At 52.5% G+C, this 26,008-nt stretch overlaps 3 protein-coding genes across 3 annotated transcripts in view; 1 reads left to right on the top strand and 2 right to left on the bottom strand.

The window, feature by feature from the left end:
- TJAP1 (tight junction associated protein 1) overlaps positions 1 to 19,356 on the top strand; it is a 27,154-nt gene extending 7,798 nt beyond the window's left edge. Inside the window, exons 2-9 of the mRNA XM_012804781.2 lie at positions 10,846 to 10,943; positions 11,940 to 12,062; positions 13,704 to 13,732; positions 14,752 to 14,913; positions 15,136 to 15,202; positions 16,271 to 16,378; positions 16,488 to 16,571; positions 17,559 to 19,356. Coding sequence (XP_012660235.1) covers positions 11,964 to 12,062; positions 13,704 to 13,732; positions 14,752 to 14,913; positions 15,136 to 15,202; positions 16,271 to 16,378; positions 16,488 to 16,571; positions 17,559 to 18,659 — 1,650 coding nt within the window. The 5' untranslated portion in view covers positions 10,846 to 10,943; positions 11,940 to 11,963 and the 3' untranslated portion in view covers positions 18,660 to 19,356. The remainder of the gene's footprint in view (positions 1 to 10,845; positions 10,944 to 11,939; positions 12,063 to 13,703; positions 13,733 to 14,751; positions 14,914 to 15,135; positions 15,203 to 16,270; positions 16,379 to 16,487; positions 16,572 to 17,558) is intronic.
- Positions 19,357 to 19,744: 388 nt separating this feature from the next.
- On the bottom strand, positions 19,745 to 22,728 carry LRRC73 (leucine rich repeat containing 73). The gene is made up of 6 exons (XM_003789218.1): positions 22,359 to 22,728; positions 21,598 to 21,758; positions 21,112 to 21,234; positions 20,606 to 20,706; positions 20,235 to 20,457; positions 19,745 to 20,084 (listed from the first exon to the last, which is right to left on the bottom strand). The coding sequence occupies exons 1-6, from the start codon at positions 22,628 to 22,630 to the stop codon at positions 20,014 to 20,016; spliced, it is 951 nt and encodes a 316-aa protein (XP_003789266.1). The 5' UTR covers positions 22,631 to 22,728; the 3' UTR covers positions 19,745 to 20,013.
- Positions 22,729 to 24,807: 2,079 nt separating this feature from the next.
- Positions 24,808 to 26,008, bottom strand: part of YIPF3 (Yip1 domain family member 3) — a 6,081-nt gene continuing 4,880 nt past the window's right edge. Inside the window, exons 7-9 of the mRNA XM_003789217.2 lie at positions 25,735 to 25,848; positions 25,413 to 25,536; positions 24,808 to 25,285 (exon numbers count right to left, since the gene is read on the bottom strand). Coding sequence (XP_003789265.1) covers positions 25,137 to 25,285; positions 25,413 to 25,536; positions 25,735 to 25,848 — 387 coding nt within the window. The 3' untranslated portion in view covers positions 24,808 to 25,136. The remainder of the gene's footprint in view (positions 25,286 to 25,412; positions 25,537 to 25,734; positions 25,849 to 26,008) is intronic.

Genomic DNA, 26,008 nt, shown 5'->3' on the forward strand with positions numbered 1-26,008 from the left:
AGCTGGGACCACAGGCGCCCGCTACAACGTCCGGCTATTTTTTTGGTTGCAGCCGTCATTGTTGTTTTGGTGGCCCGGGCTGGGTTCGAACCCACCACCTTAGGTGTATGTGGCTGGTGCCTTAGCCACTTGAGCCACAGGCACCGAGCCAGGGACTGGTCCTTAAGGCATCAGTTTCCAACAAATACCAAAGGAACTTCTTTCCAGAAGTTTAGACATCATAAATGTATAATGTCAGGTAGTACTCCAGTGTGAGTTTATAGTCAGATAAGGAAGTTCTCTGGAGGCCTGCCTTGTCTGGACCTAAACCCTTGTCCCAGCCAGGCACCTTTCTGTGCTCTCAGAGCACTTACTATGATGGAGTTTAAGTGGCTGTTAACCTGTCTCTCCCCCAGTGGGGGTAAGATTGTCTATCTCTCAAGCTTCTTAGGGCCAAGACCTTTTACTGAAGGCAGAACATTTGGACCCTACATAGCAAGTGCTGAGCAAACCTGGTTATGTGTGACCCAACCAGGTCTTTCCTTAGTGAGATTAAGGCAGATGGAATCTATCTGGCAAAACCTTTTGAGCTCTTAGGAAGAAAGTTCCTACATAAACAGAAGGTGCTAGTATTAACAATAGCATTACTAATGATTTTCTTGGGTTAAATTCATGTGGTTAAATGATCTTCCAGGTTCTTGGCTTCAGCTTTTTCTCCTTTAGCTTTGTGTGGTTTAATAACATATCCCTGAGCTCATAGGAGGGGGTTAAGTAAAGAGGAGGTGAAGTACACACCAGTAGCTTTTCTTGGTTAATTAACATCTCCTGAAAAGTCTGGCAGCTGTCATCTTCTTTGTAAGTTCTTTAAGCTCCTTCCATTGCCCACTGTAACCTGCTTGCTTTTCTGGTTATACTGCTAGTCTAAGTGTGCTTTGTGCTCACAGCCAGGGCTTACTACAGCCTTGTTAATGCCTAGATAAATCAAAAGGATGAAACTAATAGCTAAAAATGGAGTAAAGGAGTTTTCCCTGGACTCACTTCCTTGTTTCTTCCTGTGGGAGTTTGCCTTGCTTTGTGGCCTGTCTTCACTGATGGCATCTTGATGGGAGTGATACACTACATTGTATGGTTTTTTTTTGCAGTTTGGCCAGGGCTGGGTTCGAACCTGCCACCCTTGGTATGTGGGGCCGTCACCCTACTTACTGAGCCACAGGCGCCGCCCGCACTATGTTGTATGTTAAATAGACTTGAGAGCGGGTTGGGCTAGCCTGCTGGACTGGATTGTGTGTATGCCTTAGATCAGTGGTTCTCAACCTTCCTAATGCCGTGACCCTTTAATACACTTCCTGTGGGTCACAACCCACAGGTTGAGAACCGCTGCCTTAGACTTTAAAGGGACTGAGTTTCCTGGACTGGCCCTGAGTAGAAGTATGGGACCTCTTTGTTAGTTGATATCTTGTAGGGGCCAACAGGGTTGGCCAACAGCAGGCACCCTGTCTCTGAGGGCTTGTTTTTAATTCTGAGATGAAATTGTCTGGCAGGAGTGTTCTTGAGTGGGAATTGGAATGGATATAAGAGCCAAGTGGGCATCAGCCCTCTTATCTCAGACATGTTTTTCCCCTTCACTCTTCTCTTCTTTGACTGGGAAAACAGAAAATGATTTGATTTCTCAATTCCTATTTTAATGCAGTGACCCTGTTTTCTGAAACTTTCCTCATCACTTGCTGCTTTAAGCTCCAAAAGCAAGTCAGACCCAGGTGGGTATTTTCTGAGTTTTCTTGTGGGTGAGGATTCTGAAGGTTGCCACTGATAAGTGGCTTTGTTTTCTTACCAGCCTAGGGAAGGGTCAGCATCTAGAGCAGTGTTTTCAACCTTTTTTATCTCATGGCACACTTGAACCTATAGTTCATCTTCTGTGGCACACTTAAGTTGATCAAAAGGAAGAGTAAAAAAAGAATATACTTAACTGTGCGTTGAACTTCTTTCGGAAATAATTAATGACCTTTAAAATTTTCACGGCACACTGGTTAAAAATCACTGGTCTATAGGAAGAATTGTCTTTCTCTTCTGGATGGTTGTCTCATCTTATCCACTGTCAGGCCTTGGCTTTTTTGAGCTTGAGGCTGTTAGCAATATGGAGGGACCAGTGAATAGACAGTTGGGAAGCCTATTTGAGGCTTTACCTATCTATGTGAATCTTGACCCTAACCAGGTTTGGGAGAAGGCCAGGCCCAGATGTGGGGCCAGGCTGGTGACTTGTGGGGTTTCTGGGACTCCACTTCTGTGATTGCATTTGCCTTTTGATCTCTGAGCTGGAATGTGTCACTTCCCCCACAGTGGTTCTGGAGGCTGCAGAATAGAGTTGTTTCTGTTGTTCTCTACTTTGCTCTGATGGGAAAACTAGCTTTTGCTCTGATGGGAAAACTAGCCTTCTTAAGCATCACTCATTCTGAGAGGGTAGATAGTCTGGGGAGCCTGGTGGTTGCTTTTATCCTTCAACCTTGCAGGTTTCTCTGGGGGTGACTCCCTGGAAGATCCCGTACCCTGGCCCTTTCAGAAAATGTAAACGGGCAGTGTGTTGCCCTTGCCCTTCACTGGCTCTGCTCTAGGCCATGCCACACACTGCCCCATTGTGCTCTGCTTTCTGATGCAGCTTTTATTACAGCCTCTGATCCCTGTGCTGCTGCTCTCCCAGACCTTTTCTTTGGAGCCTGTGGGAGGTGGTGTGATGGACTCTGCTGGCACAGGCATGGGGTGGGGAACAGCTGCAGCTGTGGGTGGTTTTGTTGTTACAACCCAACTTTCAGAGCTCTGATGCAGCCGGGCAGCAGTTTTGGGGGAACAGACAAGGTAGGGAAGCTGTGTCCTCTTCCACAACAGCTGTCCTCTCTTTCTGTTGATCAACCAGAAGGCTTTGTTGCAGACGGCCTTTTTGTTTGGCAGGGGGAATGCTCCACTTCCACCTGGCATGATTTCTGGAGAGGACAGAGGCCCTGAGGGTCCATTGGTGAGTCTGGAGGAGCTTTCCCTGTCGGGATAGTGCAGTGTGTCCCGGGGCATCCTGCAGCTTGGCATTCCTCTGCTTTCTTTTTGCAGCTCCAGAGTTGGGCTGCTCACAAACCAAGCTGTCTGTTTATACGGAGTGCCTGAAGGGCGTCTGCCATGAGTCTGTTGCTAACCGCACTAATCAGGAGAGCTGCCTGTTTGAGGAGAAGACTAACCTTGTGAGTCTGACCTTGGCCAGCTAACCTGCCCTGGGGTACCACCAGCAATGCCTCAATACTCCATCCCTCCTCTCGGCCTGGCTGCCTTCTCTCCTAGCTTACATCATGCCATCTCCTCTGCTCTTTTGTCCTTACTACTGTGTCCCCTCCATTTTCCCGGGCTCCTTGCTGTGGGTGGGGATGTAACCCCTTTATGGCCAGGAGAGAGAGAGTTCCTTTGCATGGCTACCTGCCTATTACCAGCCTGGTGCTCACCTCCACTGCCCCTTTCACTCTCCCCTCGGTCAGCACTGTGCTTCTCCGTTCTCCCTTAAAACAGAATTGGTTGGAGTTTCTGTTCTAATCTGTGCTTTCAGCACCTCAGAGCCTGAGAAGACCCTCAGTTATCTTGCCACTTCTGCTTCTCCTGCCTCAGGGACGGGTGGAACTAGAATGGAAAGAGACTTTTCTTCTAGACCAGATAGTTTCCTCCCTTTATCAAGAGGGAAAGTTCGGATAGTGTCCCCATTCCTCTCACCCTAGGATAAGAAGTTAGGGCCAGCTGCACAGTTCTCTTTAGGATTTGAGAGGTTGAGGAGAATCTTGGCCTGGCTCTGGGGAGTCCCTTGGCAACAGAGTGAAGCTACTTAACTGAATGCTGGAGCCCAGAACCAGGTAGCCATCTGAGATGTAGTTCCCATTGGTGACCATTGCTCCGGGAGGTGGAATGGGTGGAGTTTGGCCTCCCTCCTCCTTCCACATCTTAAGCTTCAGGTGGACTTTAGCCGAGAGGAGCTGGGAAGGGCGCCTCAGCCAGAGAGGGGCAGGATCTGGCTTTGGAAAGGCCTCATAAAAGGTCTTGGCTTCGTATTGGGGAAACTGGTGAGTACAGCCTGGAATGGAGAAGTTCTCATCTGACTCCCTCCTGCCAGGCTTAGAAAGAGGAGGGTTTGGCTCGGCACCTGTAGCTCAAGTGGCTAAGGTGCCAGCCACAGACAGCAGAGCTGGCAGGTTCAAATCCAGCCTGGGCATGCCAAACAACAATGACAACTATAACCAAAAAATAGCCGGGCGTTGTGGCAGGCACCTGTAGTCCCAGCTACTTGGGAGGCTGAGGCAAGAGAATTGCTTAAGCCCAGGAGTTGGAGGTTGCTGTGAGCTGTGATGCAACAGCACTTTACCCAGGGTGACAACTTGAGGCTCTGTCTCAAAAAAAAAAGAGAAAGAGGAGGGTTTAGAAATAATGGGACAGTTGATTCCCTGATTTCTTCTTCCCTTTGTCTCTCATAGGTAACACTAGACAGACCCGGTCTCCATCCTCTGGAGGCAGTGCAGTATTGAGTAGACTGGACAGGGTGAACTTGACACTAAAGACCCTCGGAGTGGGTTCTGTCCCCTTGGATGGGAGGGAGAAGACAGGGACGCCTGACTTGGTGTAAATGTGAAGAGGTGCTGTATGGATGTTTAGGGGCCCTGAATAGGAGGGACTCGAGGCTTAGCTTTGTCCAGGAACCCAGAAGGGGCCTGGACTTGAGGCCTGGTTTAGGGCCACTCCTTCACTTTGCCCTTCCTTAGGAGAGGGCATGGGGTCTAATGTCAGATGCAGGTCATGAACTTGGGAACTTCTCTTTCAGTTGGGGAGAGGGGTTTGTTTGCTTGGATCATCATCAATAGTTTCAGCCCCCTTGATTGTTTGCCTGGATAAGAGGCCAGGCGGTTAGACTTGAGGTGTTTGCTCAGGTGGGGAGCCAGGTGAGTTCTCACAGGTCACTTTCTGAGTTTTGAGGATTACTCTGAGGCAGAATAATTCCCACCCTTTTTGGCTCTCAAAACCCTGTCTGTCTGTTCAGTTTAGAGTAGGCAGGGGGCCAGGCCAGGGCTGCAGGCAGCTTGTCCCAAGAGGGTGAGGTTGTACTTGCCCAGAGGGGTGGCGGGCATAAGCTGTTGGAGGGGCAGCAGGGCTGGTCTGGGCACAGACTGACATCTTCTAGCCTAGTCATCAGCCTAGAGCAGAACCTCTGCCCAGGCCCCACCCCATGAGCTGTTGGCTGCCTGCCTGCCACGCGCCCAAGATTGCTGAGGGCTTTGCTCATGTATCTCAGAACAGCTGCATGCCGGAAACTAGGGGCTGGTGGCAAGTGGGAGGGGCACCGGGGGATGATATGGGGGAAGCCGAACCCGATTTGGGTAGGATTGGCTCACTGTGCTGGGGGACTGTGACCAGAAAAGTCCCCCAGGCAGTCAAGGTAGAGAGGTGCTGCTGTACTGGTGCAGGGGGTTGGGATATTCATGGGCAGTCCCCAGGGTCACTGCTGGGTCACCAGGCCCTTGCAGGCTGCTGCTTTATGTTTCTTAAGCATCAGTTGGAGGCAGAGACTGGATTTTAGAGGCTTGAGAGGCGACCAGACTGTGCTACAGGGATGTAGCTGACCCCTAGTGGGACCCAACTTCCCACAGGTTTGCAGAGCTCAGAGGCTCTGCACTCAGGGCTTATAGCTCTGGATAGTTGATGAAGGGGAGGCCCAGTCCCTGTGTGATCAGATATTTGTGTTTTAGTGGTTGACTAGGGGCTTTTTGGGGGGCCTATACTTATTTTTATTATTTATATCCTGTTGGGTTCCTAGGGAATTAAGACAGCATACAACACAGCTGATATATTCTGAAATAGGGTTGGATTTTCTTCTCATTTTAAAAGCAGTAGTGATTACTAACTTCCATTTAATTTGTGTTGGGCGAATTGGGAAGAGCTTTCATGATTTTCATGGTGATGTGTGGGCTCTTTCTGATTCAGAAGCTTGGGCTCATTGACCCCTCAAGGTCCGTTACTTCTTTGATTCGTTGACAACTGTGGGCAGAAAGTTTTATCAGTAGGTTCGGGAATGATCTGAGCCCAGATAAACTGTTGGGGCCATAATTTCTGTAAGGGGTGTTGGTGATGGGGCAATAGGGAAACAATCTATCTCTCTAGGTCAGTGGAGATATGGAGTGAGGTAGTGCAGAACTTGAAGAACTGGAGGAGACATCTGGTAGGGGAGGCTGGAGTTGTAAAAGCCAACCACAGTGTACTTTGGATTCAGTCCTCCCTCTCCTGGGCCAGTGTTGAGGGGTGGCCTCTTAGTCTTCAGCAGGGAGAAATCTGGGTGCATATACCTCCCTTCCTCTCCTATGCTGTTGACTTTGCCTGGTGCTTGGGCTGACCCTCAAAAACAAAGGCAGAGGCTTGGTGCCAGTGGCTCAAGTGGCTTAGACGCCAGCCACATACACCTAAGGTGGCAGGTTCGAATCCAGCCCGGGCCCGCCAAACAACGATGGCTGCAACCAAAAAAAAAATAGCCGTTGGGACGGGTGCCTGTGGTTCCAGCTACTTGGGAGGCTGAGGCAGGAGACTCGCTTGAGCTCAGGAGTTGGAGGTTGCTGTGAGCTGCGATGTCACAGCACTCTACCCAGCTTGAGGCTCTGTCTCAAAAAAAAAAAGGAAGGCAGAAAGAAGTGCAAGGGCATCCTTGGCTCCTGGACTTGAGCTTTTTTGCTGTTGCCCCCGTGGGTATTTGATGGGAGTACTAGTAAGGATAGTGGCTTTGGAAGAATGGTGATTCTGAAGAGGTTTCTCTCTTATCTCATTATCTCCAGCAGCAGCAGTTTCTGAACATTGTGGAAGCCCCTGGTGAAATAACACATACTTACAGAAGGGAGCAGGTATAAGTCTCATCTCCTGGTTAAAGAGTGATGCTTGGCAAATCTTTTGTCCTTTCATTAAAGGACACTTCTCACCCAACTTCTGGTGTAGACTGTGCCTTACATCTGTCTCTGTCCACACTGTGCTCAGCTGTTCATTGGGTTCACAGTATAGCTTCACTGTGCATGCTGAGTCCCATATCAATGAAAGTAGACTTTGTTCTCTGAAGGCTAATCGTGCCCTATGGGCTGTAATCAGGGAGAAGGTATTTAATACAGGGCAGGCGGCAACAGGCGCCCTGCACTGACTGGCAGATTGCAACATGGCAATTAGAAAGCTATCACACCCCCATCCCCACCCCATTAGATATGAGATTGAGTCTCTTTTCTGAACTGATCTTGAATAAGTAAAGAATGAATGTTATGTAGAAGAGGAAGGGGGTGGGGTTAGAAGGGTGGGGCAGGGTAGGGGCTGGGAGGGGAGCTCCTTTCCTACTTCACTTCACCTTCATGGGATAGGGAAGGGGCTGCTGCTGCCCTGAGTTTCTCCCTCAACACTGACTGCTGTTCTGGGCCAGGTTGGCTCAGCCAGAGGCTCTAACCTAGGCCTCAGCCTTTCTCCCAGGGTACAGCTGTTCTTGTAGTATGGACCCAGCACATGATCTGGTGGTCCCTCATCCCAAATCATCTGCTCCCATTTTCTTAAATCTCAGTAGTTTGGGGTGGGACCAGGAGTGGAAGCCTTCCCTATTGATTTCCTTTGGTCCTCCAGAAGTCCATTTTCTTGGAGGTGCCTGGAGCTGGCTCAGCATCAGAGGCTAAGAGGCCACCAAGGCTGTCCTTCTCTGCTGCTTTTTCATGGCCCCTTCTCTGTTGCTCAGCTGCTTTATTTGGGAGCCTCTTTGGGCTGAAATATTTCAAGGCACCTTGGGAAACCTTTGTGTCAGGGAGATACAGCCAAGGGAAGCCACATGTGGTAGCTAAGTCTACCTAGGATTGCTCTGGTGCCTTCTAGCTCACCCCTCTCGTCTTCTAGCTTGTGGGCACAAGTGTCCAGCTACTTCTTGCTTTGTTGTCCACTGTACCTGGCATTGCTCTGGATAAGATAAGTCTGTTCTTCCCTGCAGTGTTTCTAGTCAAGGACAGTGGGCTGCCAGGCCCCTCATGATCCAGTTCAGTGCTGGAATTGCAGGCCCCTCACGGGCTAGATCTCTGGCATTTAGCAGACTTCAGAAATTGGAGCTAGGGCCTGGATGTCCCCACATACCCTGGTATGTATGGACATGAGGCACAGATGTCCTTCACAGACTGGTGTTGGGGAACACTGCAGAAGCCACCCATTGGACATTGCCTCTGCTGTCCTAGATGGGAGTTATTTCCCTGCCCTGTGACTCTGATGCATTTGAAAGAGTAGGCTCTGGCTGTGGGAGAATAACCTCTGTCACCCCCATGCCCAGAGAGTCTGCATCTACATTTACTACCCATCACACTGCCAGCCACATCCACATCGTCCCCTTTGCTCAGCAAGCCAGATTATCTCTGGCCATGGAAGCCCTGGGAATAAATATATATGTAAGGTTAGGGCCAGGCAGAATGAACTATAGGATGTGTGGCAGCTAGAATGAGGGCTGTGGGGCCTGAAATAAGCAGCTCTCCTTACAGGTAGAATTACCAGATACCTGAGCATGCCAGTGTTCTCCCTGCCTGCCCACCGCTCATACATGTGTCCTGTACCTAGAGGACGGCATGGGCCTTGGCAGGAATAGGGATAGAGGCATAAGGAAGAGGCTCAGAGGAAGGGGCCTGCAGAGAGAAAAGGGGTTACTCAGCTGACCTGGGGGCAAATGAGAGAAGGGAGCAAGGACCTGGCTTTACTCTCTAGAGAAGGGGAGAACCAGAGTCCTGCTGTCTGGAGCTGCTTCTTGATTTTGAGTTTGTGGAAGCTCTTGACTTCCCTTATCCACCTTCCTGTGTCTCCAGCTCTACTCTGTTTCCAGCTCATATGCACACCCCACATATACCCTCTTGAGTATCAGAACCCAGGAACACAAGCAGGTTCAGGACTTTCTGGGCCTCTCATGCCAGAGGAGCCCCCACCCTGGGGCCATCTGGATGGGCAGCCCCAGGGAACCTGAGAGGTGACTTACTTGTTCCCCTAAACCCCAGGAATGTGCTGTTCTTTCAGCCCCGCCCGGATTCCTACTCAGGGAGTTAGCCCCACACAGCATGCTGCTTGTACCCTGTGGGGACACGTTTTACCTCCCATCAAAGGGGCAGGGGCTGGTGGCTCTTGGCTCAAGGCTTTTATTGCCACACCCCAGCTTCCCCCCAGAACCCCAAACCAGGGACCAGGCTGCCCAGACCCAGGAGGGAGACCACTCCTGCCTCCCCCCACCACCACCACTTTTCCTGCCCCAGGTCCTGTTGGAATGTGACAGGAGTCATGGCCAGAGCATGTCCTGACAGTAGGAGCACATGCTTTAGCCCGCAAGGCTTCCCTCAGCCTCCACCTCTCTGTAGGTAGATGGGGGTGGGAAGAGATTGTTTTTTTATGCCCAGAAGGCCACCTGAGGTTGCTGCTTTCACTCATCACCATGGTGGCTGCTGCCCCCTTGCTGTAGCCCAGCTTATTACAGGTGGGGGCTGATCTTGGAACCCCAGGAACCTGGAGAGGACTCACAGGTCACTCAGTTCAGCCACCTCTGTATAGATGAGGAACAGCATTCTCCAGTAGGAGGGGAGCTCCTTAGGGCCCCACGTGTGTCCGAAGCAGCATTGAGCCTGGAAGCCAGCTGTCTTAGCTCCCCAGACTTGGGTTTTCCGTACACATGTTTTTCAGCCTTGCACTGTTGACATTTTGTGCTGATAATTCTCTGTGGTGAGAGCTGTCCTCTCTGTTGTAGGATGACTAACAGCATACCTGGTCTCTACCCTTTAGATCAGCAATTTTCAACAAAGGGGTTGCGACCCCTTTGTACTGTATTAAAGGTTCGTGGCATTAGGAAGGTTGAGAACCACTGCTCTAGATGGTGGTGACACCTCTCCTCTATGATCTGACAACCAAAAATATCTCTAGACCTTTGTTAGATGTCCCTGGGGGAAGGAAGTAGGCAAAACTGCCCTGGTTGAGAATCAGTGCTCTAAACTGTTGCCTTTTCAGATTTTTTTTCCTAGACCTTCTCCTCATTGCAAAGTTTGTTGGCTACTATTTTTTTTTTTTTTGAGACAGAGTCTCAAGCTGTCCCCCTGGGTAGAGTGCCATGGCATCACGCTCACAGCAACCTCCAACTCCTGGGCTCAAGCGAGTCTCCTGCCTCAGCCTCCCAAGTAGCTGAGACTACAGGCACCTGCCACAGCGCCTGGCCATTTTTTGGTTGCAGCCATCGTTGTTTGGCGGGCCCGGGCTGGGGATTCGAACCCTCCACCTTAGGTGTATGTGGCTGGCGCCTTAGCCACTTGAGCCACAGGCGCCGAGCCTGTTGGCTACTATTGTACACAGAAGTAGTCTCTGAGCTCCTTCTGGAAACAGTGTTAGCTGCTCTCTTTCTAGCATCTTCTCTCCCCATCTTGTTGTATTTCTACTATTTTTTTCCTGGTGTTTTCATTTGTAAATCATGTTCCCCAGATCTCTTGGTTGTTTCCAGACTCTGAAATCCCTGAGAGATGAACAGGACAGATGTGGGCAGGGATAGGACAGAACCAGACCTATTCTAGACTTGGACATGTGGTAAGCTGAGACTATGAACACATGCACAGACACATTTGTGTCTCCTCTGGGCCTCCAACAATGCTGTCATGGAGAAAGGCAGGGACCCAGTGCTTTCAGTTTTCTCCTGCTTCTACCACTTTCCCCTCAGTCTCCTTGGCCTTCTTGCCTGGCTTTCCCCTGAAGGGACTTCCAGGTCCCAGACTGGGCAGGCAGGCCTGTGGCACTGACAGACAGGTGGCTGACACCTGGTTTCCACTTTCTTCCCTTCTCTGGTTTCAGGAGCTGTTGGCTGGAGGAAGTGGAGGGGCTGTGGGATGCAGAGAGCCAAGGGCTAACTCCCAGAGAGCGGAACAGAGAGAGCTGCTGACAAACAGACGGTATGTTTCTGATGAGGCCTGTACCCCTACTTGGCTCTCTTCTGGGGAGGCTGGCAGGTAAGGAGGCAGACAAGTGTCCTCTGTTGGTGGGAGCTGGTGAAAAGAGAGTGGTGAAGGCCAGAGGGGCTTGACCATCGGTGGCTATGGCCACAGAACTCTCTTGAGCTTAGAAACTTCCACTAAGGAGCCTGGGTTAGGTGAACATTCTCAAGCCCTTATTTTGGTGTTATGATTATTTTTTTAGAGATGGAATCTCACTTTGTCACTTTTGGTAGAGTACCATGGCATCCCAGCTCACAGCAACTTCATACTCTTGGGCTCAAGCAATTTCTCTTGCCTCAGCCTCCCAAGTAGCTGGGACTACAGGTGCCCACCACAATGCCCAGCTATTTTTAGAGATGAGGTCTCGCTCTTGCTGGGGCTGGTCTCGAACTTGTGAGCTTAGGCAATCCGCCCTCCTTGGCCTCTCAGAGTGCTAGGGTTATAGGCGTGAGCCACTGTGCCTGGCCATGATTTTTTTTTTAAGCTAAAATTGATCGAACATTTCCTAAGTACTTTACATAATTGTCACAACAACCTTGTGAAATTGATCCTATACTTATCCCCGTTTAGAGTTGAGAAAACTGATACGTAAAGAGCAGTTTTTCCTTCCACGGCCTTCTGAGTCCACAAAGGAGAGTGGCACACTGCTTTTTAGACTCCCCCCTCCACTCTTAGAGGAAGTCCACTCTTTCTGGTACCCAGGCCGTAGGCTCTGCTGTTCCCTACTGGGCCCATACCCCCTATGCTGTCTTCCCCTGCCTCATGAGGACTGACACACCAAAGTCCAGCCCTTCTCATGAACCCAGCCATAGCCCAGGCCTGCCTGCCTGCCTGCCTGCCTGCCTGCCTATGCAGTGGCTCTTACATATATCCCCTTTTGCCATTTTTTTTCTCAGTCCAGGGGCCTCTTGAGCACATCTCCAAGCCTCTTCCTTCTTTGCTTCTGCTTGGCAGGTGGAAGAACCCTCACCTCCCAGAATGACAAGTGCAGCCCCTGCTAAGAAACCCTACCGTAAGGCACCACCAGAACATCGGGAGCTGAGGCTGGAAATTTCTGGATCCAGGCTGGAGCAGGAGGTCAGCAAGACTGGTACCCTTACCCTGGCTGGCAGAAGCAGGGCCCCAAGGCTGGGTATCTGGCTGACTTCCGCCTGAGCTTCTGGTCCCATGCATGGGAGTGAGTGAGTGTGACTTTGCTGGTATAAGTTTGGGTTCCAGTAGCTGTCACAGCACTGGTGGGTGCCATGTAGGGGAACAACTGTAAGTATATGTCCATGGGTTAGGGAACCCTAGAGTCTCTGCAGCTTAGCAAAAGTGATCCTATACAGTATTGTTCTCCCTGCAAGAGGCAGCCCACTGGACCAAGGGGTCCTAACCTGCTTGGGGACTGGACTCTGGTCCTCTGTAGGGAAGGAGAGCCTTTCAACCCGTGGTCTCTCTGGAGGCTACTAGGAGGCAGTGCTTCAGGTGCTTCCCCCTGGCCCGGCTGCTCTTATTTGTCCTGTTCTCCCTCCAGGTTGGCTTTATTTGGTTGAAATTTATTAAATAAGTTCTCCCTGCCAGGGAGGTTAGGTCTAGGCTATGCTCTTGGGAGGCCTACAGTCAACGACAAAACATATTCCACATTGGCTCTCCTCCCTCATAAGCTCACTCTTAGGAGGAAATGTACTGCAGAGGTTTGCCCCCCACCCTTGCTGCCTTGTCTCCACCCGCAGTGCATGGCACACATTTAATAAACTTGAGAGATGGTCAACAGATGCCAAGTGTCAGGCATACTGTGGCCCACTTTGGTCAGATTCAGGGCAAAAATGCCATGACTTGCCCACTTCAGGGAACGTTAAATAAAAATGCCAGCTATTACCTTTCATCCTACTCAGTGAGCATTCACCTGGTTTTGCAGATGAGAGACATAAGGCTCAGTGAAGTAAGGTCATATAACCAGTATGTGATAGAACAAATCCAGTTGCCAGTGGCTCCAAAGTCCATGATCTGGGCCACATACTCGTTTTCCTGCCCATGACTCTAGTTCTGATGCGATCAGCTACATATGGAGTAGGCTCTTACACGTACCTCTTGCCATACTCAGCATATGCCTGTTCTTCCCTGTGGTTGACTGAGTTCTGACTCTTGGGCCATAAATATCATACAGGTTTGGGGAAGATGGGGCAAGAGGTTAAAAGCTTTACTATTTCACTCTCCTAAATTAGGATTAGTTCAGAGGCTCTCCTTCACCTATGTAGTCATTCCTCCTGAGCCTCTGTAAGATCTGGATTCAGCCTTTGTATTACCCCCAGGGGGCTGAGAGGGCTTTGTCAGGGCTCGGAACTTTTCTGTGGCTCAGTTTGACTTCTCTGTAAATTCTGTGTGGAGACAGCCCATGAAGAACCCATGAAGAACTGAACAGCTAGGAGGCTTTTTTTATCCCTAGGGAGAAGTAGTACGATGCCTGAACCTGTTTGAAAATGGCTTTAGGATTAAGGGTGAACGTTACCAGGGGTTCTCGAATCTTCCAATTGGCATAGGAGAGGATAATCTAGGCTTGTCTGGGTATTACTAGATTGCTTCCATCACCAAAGAGCCCTCCAACTCTCTTAATGCTATGAGAGAGAGAGTCTTTGGGCTTCAGATGTGGGCCTTACCATGGCTGTTGGAGGGTTAGCCAACCAAGAGGGCAGTTGTCCAGAGCTGAGCTTCAAGCTTCTGTTCTTTTTTGTTTAGGAGCCCCTGACTGACACGGAAAGAATGAAGTGAGTATCTGCCTCAACTTTGCTTGCCTCAACTTTGTTCCTCTTAGCTCCAAACTAGGCTGTTGGTACAATTGGAATTTTTCTTGGATTAGGTAGAGGTAAAGGTTGGATTGGGTTATTTTAGGAATTCTAGGAAGAGGTATAATGTTGTAGATATTCTTTTTGGAAAAAGGGGTTTTGTGGCTCGGTGCCTATAGCTCAACCGGCTAAGGCGCCAGCCACATACACCTAAGGTGGCGGGTTTAAATCCCCAGCCCGGACCCGCCAAACAACAATGATGACGGCTGCAACCAAAAAATACCCAGGCATTGTGGCAGGCGCCTGTGGTGCCAGCTACTTGGGAGGCGGAGGCAGGAGACTCGCTTGAGCCCAGGAGTTGGAGGTTACTGTGAGCTGTAATGCCACGGCACTCTACCCAGGGGGACAGCTTGAGGCTCTGTCTCAAAAAAAAAAGGGGGGGGGGGTTTGTTTCATGGGCTTTAAGACAGTATGGAATCAGGAGGTACGTGACTCTGAGGGCCCTGCTCTTGCCAAGGACCCCTTCCCTAGCTCCTGGCTCTAGAGAAACCCTCTGAAGCCCTTTCTGTTAGCCACATGAGGCTTCTGGAGAGGAGGGCAGTGCTGGGCTGGATTTCCAGGAGATTAATAATGGAGAAACCTGATTGTGCAGTGAGGAAACTGGAGCTGGGGGGCTTGGTGGCCAGCTGGCTTGGCTGTAACCAGAGAGACACTGAGAGCTATTGCCCCCCAATTCTGTCCTATCATTCTCAATAGTGGGGAGAGGTTGACTTTTCCCTACCATCCTCTTTGCCTCCCCCGGCCTTCCAACGCAGGTTGCGTTCTTAGGGCCTGCAGGCCTATGGAATACACTGCACTCAGGGTGCATCTCTAAGAATCTCCCTGACCCTGGTTGCCTGCCTTCGTGCCATCCCTACTCCTTCCTTCCTAAGCCCAGCCTGGAGCTCCAGGGCTGGCCCTTCTTTGATGACCTTTTGCCCTTGACTCCCCACTCTCACCAGGCTCTTACAACAGGAGAATGAAGAACTTCGCCGGCGCTTGGCCTCAGCCACCAGACGTACTGAAGCTCTGGAGCGTGAACTAGAAATCGGGCAGGACTGCCTGGAGCTGGAGCTGGGCCAGAGCCGTGAGGAATTGGACAAGTTTAAGGACAAGTTTCGCAGGTGCGGGAATGAGGGGCCAGCCACACACACAGACACACACGCATATACACTCCTCCATTCATTACCTAGAAGAGGCCTCAGAAGTCATCTGATTCTGGTTAGAAAACTGAAGTTCTTGGAGAGAAGAAAATAACTTGCCCATGATCCCATATTGAGGAGGGGCTGAGCAGGGCCTAAAGAAGAGCATCTTGACTCTGGGGCCTGCCTTTTATCCCTCTCCAGGCTGCAGAACAGCTACACGGCTTCCCAGAGGACCAACCAAGAACTGGAGGACAAGCTGCACACGCTGGTAATCTGTCCAGAAGGGCAGTTTGGCTGGCATTGTGCTCATAGCATAGCTAGGTCTTGCCAAGGGAATGCCATTCTGTCCAGGGGCTTGGGGAGGAGGTGGGAGGAGGGGAGAGTGGGAGGGAGGGGACCGCAGTGTGCTGTGTAAGTCAGGACTGTCTTAATGCTCACACTGTTTCTCTTTTCTCCTCGTCTTCCCCCTCATGCTGCCACCGTTGCTGCTGCACTCTCCTCTCAGGCCTCTCTTAGCCACAGCTGGATTTTTGCAGTTGCGTCTGAGTTTGTGTGTTTTCTCCTTTGTCCTGGCCTCCTCCTCGGCTGAGATCTGGGATTGTGGGGCCCTGGCAAATTCTCCCTGCCCTTCGAGTACACCTGATCACACCCGTTCCTTTCCTTTTCCCTGTGTAAGGCCCATTTAGTAGTCAGTGCCTCCTTCTTGGACCAGAGCTGGGGAGCCTGGCCTGCCCTTAGCTCTGGCAGAGGTACTGATTGATGTTACTAGTGAACGCTCACAGCTTCTCAGCTGCTGTGGCAGCAAGCCCAAGTTATGTGCAGGGAGGGGAGGCTGAACAGATCCAGTTCCTGAGCTGAAGATCAGAAGGCTACTTTGGAAACTGCAGCTCCCTCCCTGCTCAACTAGATAACCTCACAGGTGCCCTTGGCTGCCACCCAGCCCCGTTCCCTTCTCCCTCTTCCTAGCTTGATCCTGGAAATAGCCGCACATGTGCTTCAACCCCCTGGTTTGTAGTTATTGCCTCTGAGTTACCCAGTTGCCTTGCCTGGTGCCTAGTGCCCCTGGCACCCCCTGAAGGAATGGGCAGCATACTGCTTTTGTACTGGGCTCAGACGGCAGGAGGTCATGGTCAGAAAACATTCCCCCTCCTTCCACAGCCAGCCCAGAGTGCAGGAGAAGTGCCTGGTCTCCTTCTGTCTGTCCGTCATTGTCTCTGGTCTGTCCGCCTTGGCTGCCCTAGCAACTGTGGCCTCCTGTGTCTCTGGGTTGGGAGGAGGCAGGGGAGGAAGGGCTGGTTGGGTATGGACTGGGTTTACCTACAAGTCTGTGCCTCAGATCAAGAAGGCTGAGATGGATAGGAAGACACTAGACTGGGAGATCGTGGAGCTGACCAACAAGCTGCTGGATGCCAAGAACACGATCAACAAGCTGGAGGAACTCAATGTATGTGCACGTTCCACCTGCTTGGGCCTTCCTTGGCTGGCTTTGTTCTGACCCCACCCTGCTCCTTGGGCAGGGCCAAACTGGGCTCTGAACTAAGTCATATCTATAGGAGCGGTACCGGCTGGACTGCAACCTGGCTGTGCAGCTCCTCAAGTGCAACAAGTCCCACTTCCGTAACCACAAGTTTGCCGATGTGAGTAGAATGTACCCTCCCCACCCTCCACTATTCCAGTGATTTTAGGACTCCTCTAACTCCAGTTTAGGGCCTTTCTTCATCCTCCTACCTTTAACTCTCCTTTTCCACTTTGCCTTCCTCTTGCTTCCATGTTGCCTCTTAAGCCAGTCATCTCTGCCCTGGCTGGTGTCCTATGTGCTATCAAAGGCTCATTGCTAGTACTAGGAGGCTAACTCTGTTGATGTTTCTGTAAGAGACAGGGAAAGAGGGACTTGATTTTAGGACCCTATGCAGGAATGTCCTAAAGAGGGATATCCTCTCTCAATATGACAGCAAGCATAATTGAGAGAGGATTATGGCCATCTGATTCTGTTCCCTTAAGGGGCAAATTGTAAGCCCCAGAGCCTCAGGCCCAATGTTGATGCAGTCTATAGGAGTAAGGGTCACTAGTCAGTTGGGATTCTCGAGACTTAAGTCTGGTTTGGGCAGAAACACTGCTGAGGTGGGGGAAGTAGAAGCTTCAGAGCACACAGGTTGCAGCAGTAGCAGGTCTGGGTTCAAATCCTGGCTGAGTTAATCAAAAGCTTTAAGTTAGGCTTGGCGCCTGTAGCACAGTAGTTACGATGCCAGCCACATACACCAAGGGTGGTGGGTTTGAACCTGGCCTGGGCCAGCTAAAACAACTGCAACAAGAAAATAGCTGGGTGTTGTGGTGGGCGCCGGTAGTCCAGTTACTTGGCAGGCTGTGGCAAGAGAATCATGAGGTTGCTGTAAGCTGTGATGCGACGGCACTCTACCAAGGGCGACATAGTGAGATTCTGTCTCAAAAAAATAAAAGCTTCAAGTTATTTTATCCCCATCAAGCTTATTTATCTGTGAGATGACATTGTATGCTACAAGAACACAGTGATATCTGCACATAGTAGCCATTATTTTTGCCATGAATCAGGCTATCTTCAGCTGAAATCATTTGTATCTCTCTTCTCTTCTGTTCCTTCATCTCAGCTACCCTGTGAGCTACAGGACATGGTTCGGAAACATTTGCACAATGGTGAAGAGACTATCAGCCCAGGCCCTGCTCTCAGCCTGGCCCCAGGGTCTGTGGTGCCTACTTCAGTCATTGCCCGGGTGTTGGAGAAGCCAGAGTCTTTGCTGCTCAATTCAGCACAGTCAGGCAGTGCTGGGCGCCCCTTGGCTGAAGATGTCTTCGTGCACGTGGACATGAGTGGGGGTGCTACAGGTGATCCAGCCAGTCCCCTGGCCCCTGGTAGCCCCACCCCCCAACCCAATGGGGACTGCCACTCTCTGGGTACTGCAGGGGACTCCCCAGAGGAGGAGTTGCCCCTGCCAGCCTTTGAGAAGCTGAGCCCCTACCCCACCCCATCTCCACCACATCCACTATATCCTGGCCGCAGGGTAATAGAGTTCTCTGAGGATAAGGTTCGGATCCCCCGCAACAGTCCCCTACCCAACTGTACTTATGCTACTCGCCAGGCCATTTCACTGAGCCTGGTGGAGGAGGGGAGTGAGCGGGCCCGCCCCAGCCCAGTGCCCAGTGGCCCTTCCTCAGCCCAGGCATCACCCCACCACCGGCCCAGCCCTGCCCCTCCGACACTCAGTGCCCCAGCCAGCTCTGCCAGCTCTGAAGAGGACCTGCTGGCCAGTTGGCAGCGAGCATTTGTGGACCGTGCTCCACCACCTGCCGCTGTGGCCCAGCGCACAGCCTTTGGACGTGATGCACTCCCTGAACTGCACTGCCATTTTGCTCTTAACCCCACTGACAGAGATGAGGTGGTTCAGGAACCTTCCACAGCCGATGAGAGTGGGCTTTTGCTACCAACAGAACCTGACTCTGGCTTTCCCAGGGGGGAGGAGGAGGAGGAAGAGCTGAACCTGCCCATCAGCCCTGAGGAAGAGTGCCAGAGCTTGTTGCCCAGTGATAGTGGCACAGAGGAGGGGCCTAGCACTTCCCACACTGAGGGCAGGGTCTGGCCACTCCCTAGCTCCAGCCGCCCCCAGCGTAGCCCCAAGAGAATGGGGGTACACCACCTGCACCGCAAGGACAGCCTGACTCAGGCCCAGGAGCAGGGCAACCTGCTCAACTAGGGTCCCCACTTGCCTTCCTGCCACTGCTGCTGCACTGGGTCTGCAAGGAGGCCCCAAACCCTTGTAAACTCAGGGTCCCTAGCCTGAGCCCTCAAACTCTCCCCTCCCCAGGCTTGCACATTACACAGCTCTGTTCCTGTGTGGGTTAGGTCAGGAGGTGGGCCGTGCCAGGCTTTCCAGCTATGTTGGCTGTGACTGGCAACAGTATGACATGGTTTTTCCCTTTTCTTGGAATATTTATTCTCCAAAGGTAAACATGCAGTTGGGTCTCAAGCCTTTCTTCCAAACAGTGTAGCCCAGATCAGGCTGTTCTGGGGAGCTGAGGGGTTTTTATCAGTATTCATCTTCCTCTCATAGTCATGAGGTTTTTGGGGGGAAGGGGGTGGGAGGTTAGATCTTATTGGGATTATTAACCTCTAACCCCTGTTTTCTGCCTGTTTCCCTCTCTTCCCTAAATCCTCTTGTACAAGCTGTTGCCCACAAGGGGCCTGGCACAGCTGGTCCTTGGGGATAATGGAGAGGACTGACTCAGGGCTCCCTTTAGCTGTTTCTCCCTCTGGAAGGGAGGGTAGGCTTTGGGGCCTCAAAGTGGCCTGGTTCCCCTCCCACCCTTGGCTCTAGACTGTTACTCCCAGCTTTGGGAAATTTTCACATTGATGGCTATTTTAAAATCAAATAAAACTATTTTACTGGTATGGCCTGATTTGTCTTAATGGCCTTCCCTCTCCCATTCCTGAGTATTCCCAGCCCTAGTCTTAAATTAGTGACCCTCCCTTGCCCCACTCAGCCTTGGGCACTGATTATCAGGCAAGCAGTGGGAGAGGGAGCACCTAAATAAACTTAGCAGGGCCTCTCAGTCTCCCGTTGAAGGGAGGGTCTGGTCCAGCCCAGCTCTGGAGGTGAACTCCTTAGTTAACCATCTTTCTGCCCCAGACTTGTGTCAGGCCTGTTCTGAGAGACTGGACCAGTTCAAGCAGCTTAGAGCTTAGACTACGCCTGGGTTGGTAATGCCCTCTAGTGGTGCTTAGCGGTAGTTCCAATTCTTCCCCTCCTGCCAGCCCCAGTGACGACAGCCACACACCAAGTTGTGGAATTCATAAAATATCTTCCGAGCCAGTGGGTTGCAGCTAGAGCTGCCAGCAAGTCCAGAGGCATTGCCTTGAGTTCGGGGCCCCCCAAGGCTGTTGCCCAGTCACAGCTTCCAAAGCTTCCTTCCCCATCATGCTGCCAGGGGCTTCCAGAGCTGCAGGCAACTCTGCCCTGCTGCTTCCCAAGGTCCAGGGCCTGACCCTGATATCTTGGGTGAGGTGCTGCGAACATAGATGTAATGATGTGCAGAAGCCCAAGTGGAGAGTCACATCTCGGTCTCAGCCAACAGACTGTCCCCTAGTCCTGATGTCATTAGCACCATCTGAGAACTGGGATCTGTGGAAGGGCAAGGGATGTTAAGACCACTATTTATTTCTCCCTTGGAGACCACAAATAGGTGAGAGAGGGGCTAGATTTTCCACACCCATTCTCCCTTGTCCCAAGCCTCTTCCAGATCTGGCTCTGATCAACCCTCCAGGTTCTTACCACTAGGGCACATCCAGGAGCTACTGCCCCTCTGGTGAGTACTAGGCTCCCTGCCTCTCTCCCATTCTTGGGTGTCGCCAGCCCCTCCTGTGACCTCCTCCTCCTCCTCCCCCTCAGAGAGAAGGTCACAGATCTGCTGCTGCAGCTCTGGGCTGATGCTGTTCTCAGACAACACCAGGCTCCGCAAAGCTGTGGGGTAATTTTCTACCATGTCCAGCAGAGTCTGAGGTAGGGAAGAGTATGAAAAAGGATAAGCATCATTAAGGCAGGATCTCAGACCCAAACCTGCCACCCCTCAGGTATGTCCATAGACACACAGGCTAACCTCCACCTTATTCCCTGGCTTGTCCCAGATCATGATGTCTTCTCACCTGAGCTGACTGGTTGGTGAGCCCTGTGCCCTCCAAGTCTAGGACTTCTAGGGTACGGCTGGAGGCCACAGCTACAGCCAACATCCCTGCCACATGGTCACCTGGAGAGGTAGCACACACACACACACACATTCACCTGTGTTCTCAAAGGCCAGCTAACCCTTCCTCCTGAACAGCTTCCCATTACACTAGTAACATTAACTCCCATCTTCTGTTGAAGAAATGCTATTGGCAATTGCACTGCTGTGGCCAGGAAGGGAGCATTGTGATTGGTGGGACTGAAGGGATGAAGCAAGTCAGGTCAAGGGGTCATGACTGATGCTTTGATCTACCTGTTGGTCATGTGGTCCTCTACACAGGATGGCTTCTTTACCACCTCCTAGACCCTGGGGGCTCTCCTTCCTCTTCTCTTTCCCAGCATGGGGGTTACCATGGCAACTGATAGTCCCAGGCTCTTGGACAGGGCATGGGGCAGTGAAAATCCAAGGGGCATTCTTGAGCCTCACCCAGGGGATTGTAGTCCAGATTGAGGACGCGGACCTGGGAGCTGTGGGCCACAGCGATGGCAAGGCGGCTCCAGCCCTTAGGGGTTATGCCAGGGTTGGCACTCAGTGTTAGCTCCTTCAAGCCTGGGCAGTAGCACAGAGAGAAGCCAGAATGGGGAGGGTTAGAACCTCCTCAAACCCCTTCCCTGCTGTCCCCATGTCTCTGGGATATCTCTAGTGGTTGGAAGTTACTCCATTTTTCACCTACAGAGAGCTTTGGAGCCAATAAAGATGACCCATGCCTTCCCTGCCTGTCCCCGCCTGATTCCTGAGTCTCCATCCTGCTCAGCTCCCCCTGCCTCCCCTATCCTTCTTCCTGAAAGGAGTAAAAAAAGACATTCTCATCCACACCCTCCAAGCTCAGCTCTGGGCCACGCCCCCTTCCCTCTGCACTTAACTTTTCATCCAGGCCACACCAGCCCATGCCCTCAGCAGGTTCCTGCTCACCAGATTTGGCCCCGTCTGGGGGGAGGAGGCCACAGATGAGGTTGATGGCTTCGTCGCCCAGCATGCAGTCCCCCAGGTCCAGAGCCACAAGGGCAGGATGGAGTGCCAGGGCTGGGTTCAGCAAGGCCAGCCCAGCATCTGTCAAGGGGCTCCCATGCAGGCTAGCGGGGTGAGGCAAGAGAGCAGAGTTACTGCAGTTATCAGCCCTATCTGTATGGGGTAGGGGTACCTTCATTTATGTACTCTTAGGGGTGGAGAGGGCACACAGTCACAGCACTTGAGAGGCAAGAGAAGGGAGAAAACATTCTAGATTCTAAGGAAATACAGGTAGAAGGGGAATTTGATTTCTTTTCTGGGGCAGGGACTCAGATCCAGGACATTGTACAGGGAGGGGCAGAGAAGGTGTATGTGGGTGGACTGGAATTCTGTGGGCAAAATGTAGGGGCAGAGCTCTAGTTATCACAGAGCTATTCCCTCTTGGGAATAGAGACGCTGCCCCAGCGAAGCACAGGGGGGTGATGAGACCGGGCGGCACTACATGCCCTGACAGAAAGAGGGGTACATCCCATTTGGGGCGGGGTCGTGTGGAAAGACTGGAGATGAGGCTGCTGTGGAGACTGGCAGAGGGATGAAGTGTGTGAGGGTTGCGAAGGGCGGCTGGTGGAAAGATAGTACTGGAAGATGTGGAGCAGGAGATGGCAGGGGGAGTGCGTGGAAGGGTGCAGTGTGTCCGGGACCCTCTTGCGAGGGAGCGCACTCACAAGAGGGACTGGATGGAGCGGTTGGTCCGCAGCGCTTCCGCCAGCTGCTTGATGCGGCTGGGGCTGGACACGACGCCCAGATTAAGGTTGAGCTGCGCCAGGGACGTGGCCCCAGCCAGGGCCCGGCAGATGCGGCCGAAGTCGCGGTCGCAGAGGCGGCAGCCGCGCAGGGAGAGCAGGCGCACGGCGTTGTCGCGCAGGCCGCGGCAGATGTCCCGCACCTCGGCGCCTGACAGAGGTTCTCCCGAAATCTGGATGGAGCTGGGCAGCATCGTGCCCGCGGCTGGACCTCCAGGGCCGGGGCTGGGGCGGAGGGTGGCGATGCCTCGAGGAGGGTCGGGGTCGAGGCCCTTGCTGGGGTCACAGGCGGAGCGGGGGCGGAGGCTGCGGCGCTGGAGCGGGCCCGGACTACAGAGGCTTAGAGGTCGTGGGCCGGGCTGAGACCGAGCGGCGCTTGGGCGGGGATGGACCGTGCTGTCCGCGTCTGGGCGGCTGGCTGGGCGCGGAATCCGGGTGCCGGGCGGGAACTGTTCCGCGTTTGTCCTTGTCCCTCGCAGTTGAGGCGGCTGAGGCTGCTCAGGGGTTTCGTCTTCGAGGCTGCACCCGCCCCCCCGCCTCCCGCTCGGCTCTCTCTGCCGTCCCGGGGGCCTGGCTGCGAGACTCGCCCTGAGAACCCGAGGCCGGCTGCTGCTCCGGCTTCAGCTCCTGTGCCCGAGCCGGCGGTGGGTTCCCATGGCAACGGCCGCGTCACCGCTGCTTGCCCCGCCCCCTGCTCGGCCTAGGCCACGCTGGCCCACGAGGTTCACACCGCTAGGTGATTCCGGGCAAAGAGCTCGGAGCTGGGGGTCCCTCTGCCCCGGGATGCAGGGCCACGCAGCAAGCAGAAAGTAGCATGGCTGAGGCCTAGGCCAAACAGGACTTGAGAAAGAGTGAGAGTGAAGGGGGAATGGAGGCGCGTCACGTGGAGGTGGCACTGTTACCGGTTCTTTTTCCTATTCTCCCGTCGTTCCTTATTCCTGAGGTCCAGGCACTGCCCCCTCCAGTTTGGAAGTCCCTAGGGCCTACAATCCATGCAGCGCCCCGGCTCCTGTGACGCAAGGCGCAGCATGCGTGGGATTCCAGCCCGAGAGGACTTCCCCATATGCTCCCCGCCAAGATGGCGGCGTCAAAGGGTGCTGTGGGGGCGACAGAGCCAACCCTGAGGGCCCAGTGACAAGAGAACCCCAGCAGGTCCCTAAGGGCAGGTGGATGCCGGGTCCTGGTGTCACCCTTTCCCCAAGTGCGCAGAGCACTGCTGATACCCTAAGATAGTCTCATTGCGCTAGAGACTGGAATCGTCAATGTAAGGGATGTTAAGATCAGTGGCCCTGGGCGACAGTGAGGGTCACGTACAGCAGGCTGGGGCGCACTGCACAGTGCAGGCAGTGCTGTTAGAACTGTCCAGTGGCTAGGTGGTGTGGGCCTCAGCTGGAGAAAACGGAAAATGAAGGACACCTGTTTCTGCCAGTCCCTTTATTAGGAGGGAAAGCTGCTGCTGACCCAGATTTATCAGTAATGAGAGGATTAAAAAAAAATACGAAGTGTAGTGAAGGGAGTCAAAGGCCTCCCTCTATTAACCACCTGAATTAACTCTTTAAGTAGATTAAAGAAGAGTTGAGGATTGTCTTTAACAGAAAACAGCACTCAAGAAAGAAGGGACTGGCCGGTGCCTGTGGGTGTATGTGGCTCAAGGAGCTAAGGCGCCAGCCACATACACTTAAGGTGGTGGGTTCGAATCCAGCCTGGACCCGCCAAACAATGATGGCTGCAACAAGGAAAAAATAGCCAGGCATTGTGGCGGGCGCCTGTGGTCCCAGCTACTTGGGAGGCAGAGGCAGGAGGCTCTGTTGAGCCCAGGAGTTGGGAGATTGCTGTGAGCCATGGCTCTCTACCCAGGGGGATAGCTTGAGGTTCTGTCTCCAAAAAAAAAAAAAAAAAAAAAGAGAGAGTAGGGACTGAGAAAAACTGTAGAAGGGAGCTGGTCCCAGTACAACCAGGGTAAGGCTAAGTTTGGCTTCAAATATGAACTCCATAGGAACACTATCCCCACCATGGCCCAGGTGCAGAAGGTCCTTGTAATGATATGGGGTTTAAGTCTGGAAGTTTTTGTCCAATTGCCATTGCTCCATTGGTTTCCCAGGAGTGCAACTGAGCACAGACTCAAACTCAGTACACTGTTCCATCATCAGGCTTATGGCTCTTGTGCTTGAGGCTTCCTTGTTGCTCCATGCCCCTCAGGGGCAGGTTCCATATTCAATCACTGCCCTCTATGTTGTCTGGCCTGTCCCATCTTCATACTGCGTAAGTGAGGGGATAAAGAAGGGAACATGTGGTATTAACATTGCTGACAGACCAGGAAAGTATACAGGAAGGAGGGTGACAGGGAGGACCACTGGACTGGTAGCTGCAGTTCCAGACTTCAATCACCATTTTAATTACAAGTCTATATTTAGCAAGACAATGTGGGAGAGAGAAAGAGAAAGGAAGGGGTAGGTGGTAAGGGGCCTCATAGGAGCTGACCCACTTTCTGCACTGGCTGCATAGCCTTGTAGTCCTGGCCAGGAGTTCCTGGCCTTGTGCCCTTCAGAAGCCCCGACAGGCATCAAGGAGGTTCTTAAGCAGCTACAGCTGAGTGGCAGCTGCAGAACTCATCAAAGAAACACACGTCATCAGTACTGTCCTTTAATCTTCCTCCACTCCACAGCTGGGGGAGAGCAGACTGGCCAAGGATTTCAGGGGTCAGCGTGACTGCAGGGTCACTGCAACAGCCTTGGCCGTGGCATTGAACATGGTGGAGGAAAGCCTAGCAGCAGGGAGCACAGCAGGAATGTCTCTGGGGACTCTCTGTATGGGTGGGATGTTGGGGCCCTCCAGTGTGTCCAGGATCCCTGGAAAAAGGAAGATGGAACATGAGCAAGAGTTGGCTGGGCCTCACCCACAGGCCATTTCATCTAGGCCCCTGCCCTGAGCAGATGTTGTCTTTCTCTCCCTCACTCAGGTCTTCCTGCAACTTACCCTCTACCACCTTGTGGTAGGCAAAATGCAGATAAAGCAGGAAAAGCATGTGCAGGGCAGCCAGGGTGCCACAGAGGAGAAGCCGCTGTGTAGGGCCCACGGTCCGAGACACCAACACTGCCACCTAGGGCCACAGGAATACAGCTCAAAGAGCCTGGTTCCAAAGTGAGGAGTGGGAAGAAGATATTCCCACCCAGGACTGAACCATCTTGGGGGCCCTTCCCTCCCACTTAGAGCCCTCTGTAGGGTGGACAGTTCCAGGCTGTCTCCCCTATCTCCCTGGGAGGACAGCCCACCCCAAGAAACCTCTTGCCCAGCTTACCATGCGCAGGGTGGACAGCCCACCCAGCAGCAGCCAGAAAAGGTAGAAGAGGGCATGAAGGTGGATGTTATAAGTGATGAACAGGACAATGCAGTGCCCAAACAGGCCATAACCCTAGGAAGGAGGATGGTGGAGAGGAAAATCACTCATGCTAGGCTGGCCACTGGCCCCTCATGGAGACCCTGAGAAACAGATGGTCCATTGGTCCGCTCCTCCCATTCTAGTAGGTCCTGGGGTCCAAGGACAGATGCAGACCAAGGACTAGCTTCTCTCT

This window comes from Otolemur garnettii, unplaced genomic scaffold, assembly GCF_000181295.1.
Source record: "Otolemur garnettii isolate 467f Iridium unplaced genomic scaffold, OtoGar3 scaffold00031, whole genome shotgun sequence".
Classification (NCBI taxonomy): Eukaryota; Metazoa; Chordata; class Mammalia; order Primates; family Galagidae; genus Otolemur; species Otolemur garnettii.

Coding starts and splice junctions, on each gene's coding strand:
- LRRC73 (XM_003789218.1), bottom strand. CDS start 22,630: ATGCTGCCCAGCTCCATCCAGATTTCGGGAGAACCTCTGTCAGGCGCC. Junction 21,235..21,597: donor CCCAGACGGGGCCAAATCTG/GTGAGCAGGAAC, acceptor GCTACTGCCCAG/GCTTGAAGGAGCTAACACTG. Junction 20,458..20,605: donor TCACCAACCAGTCAGCTCAG/GTGAGAAGACAT, acceptor TCCCTACCTCAG/ACTCTGCTGGACATGGTAGA.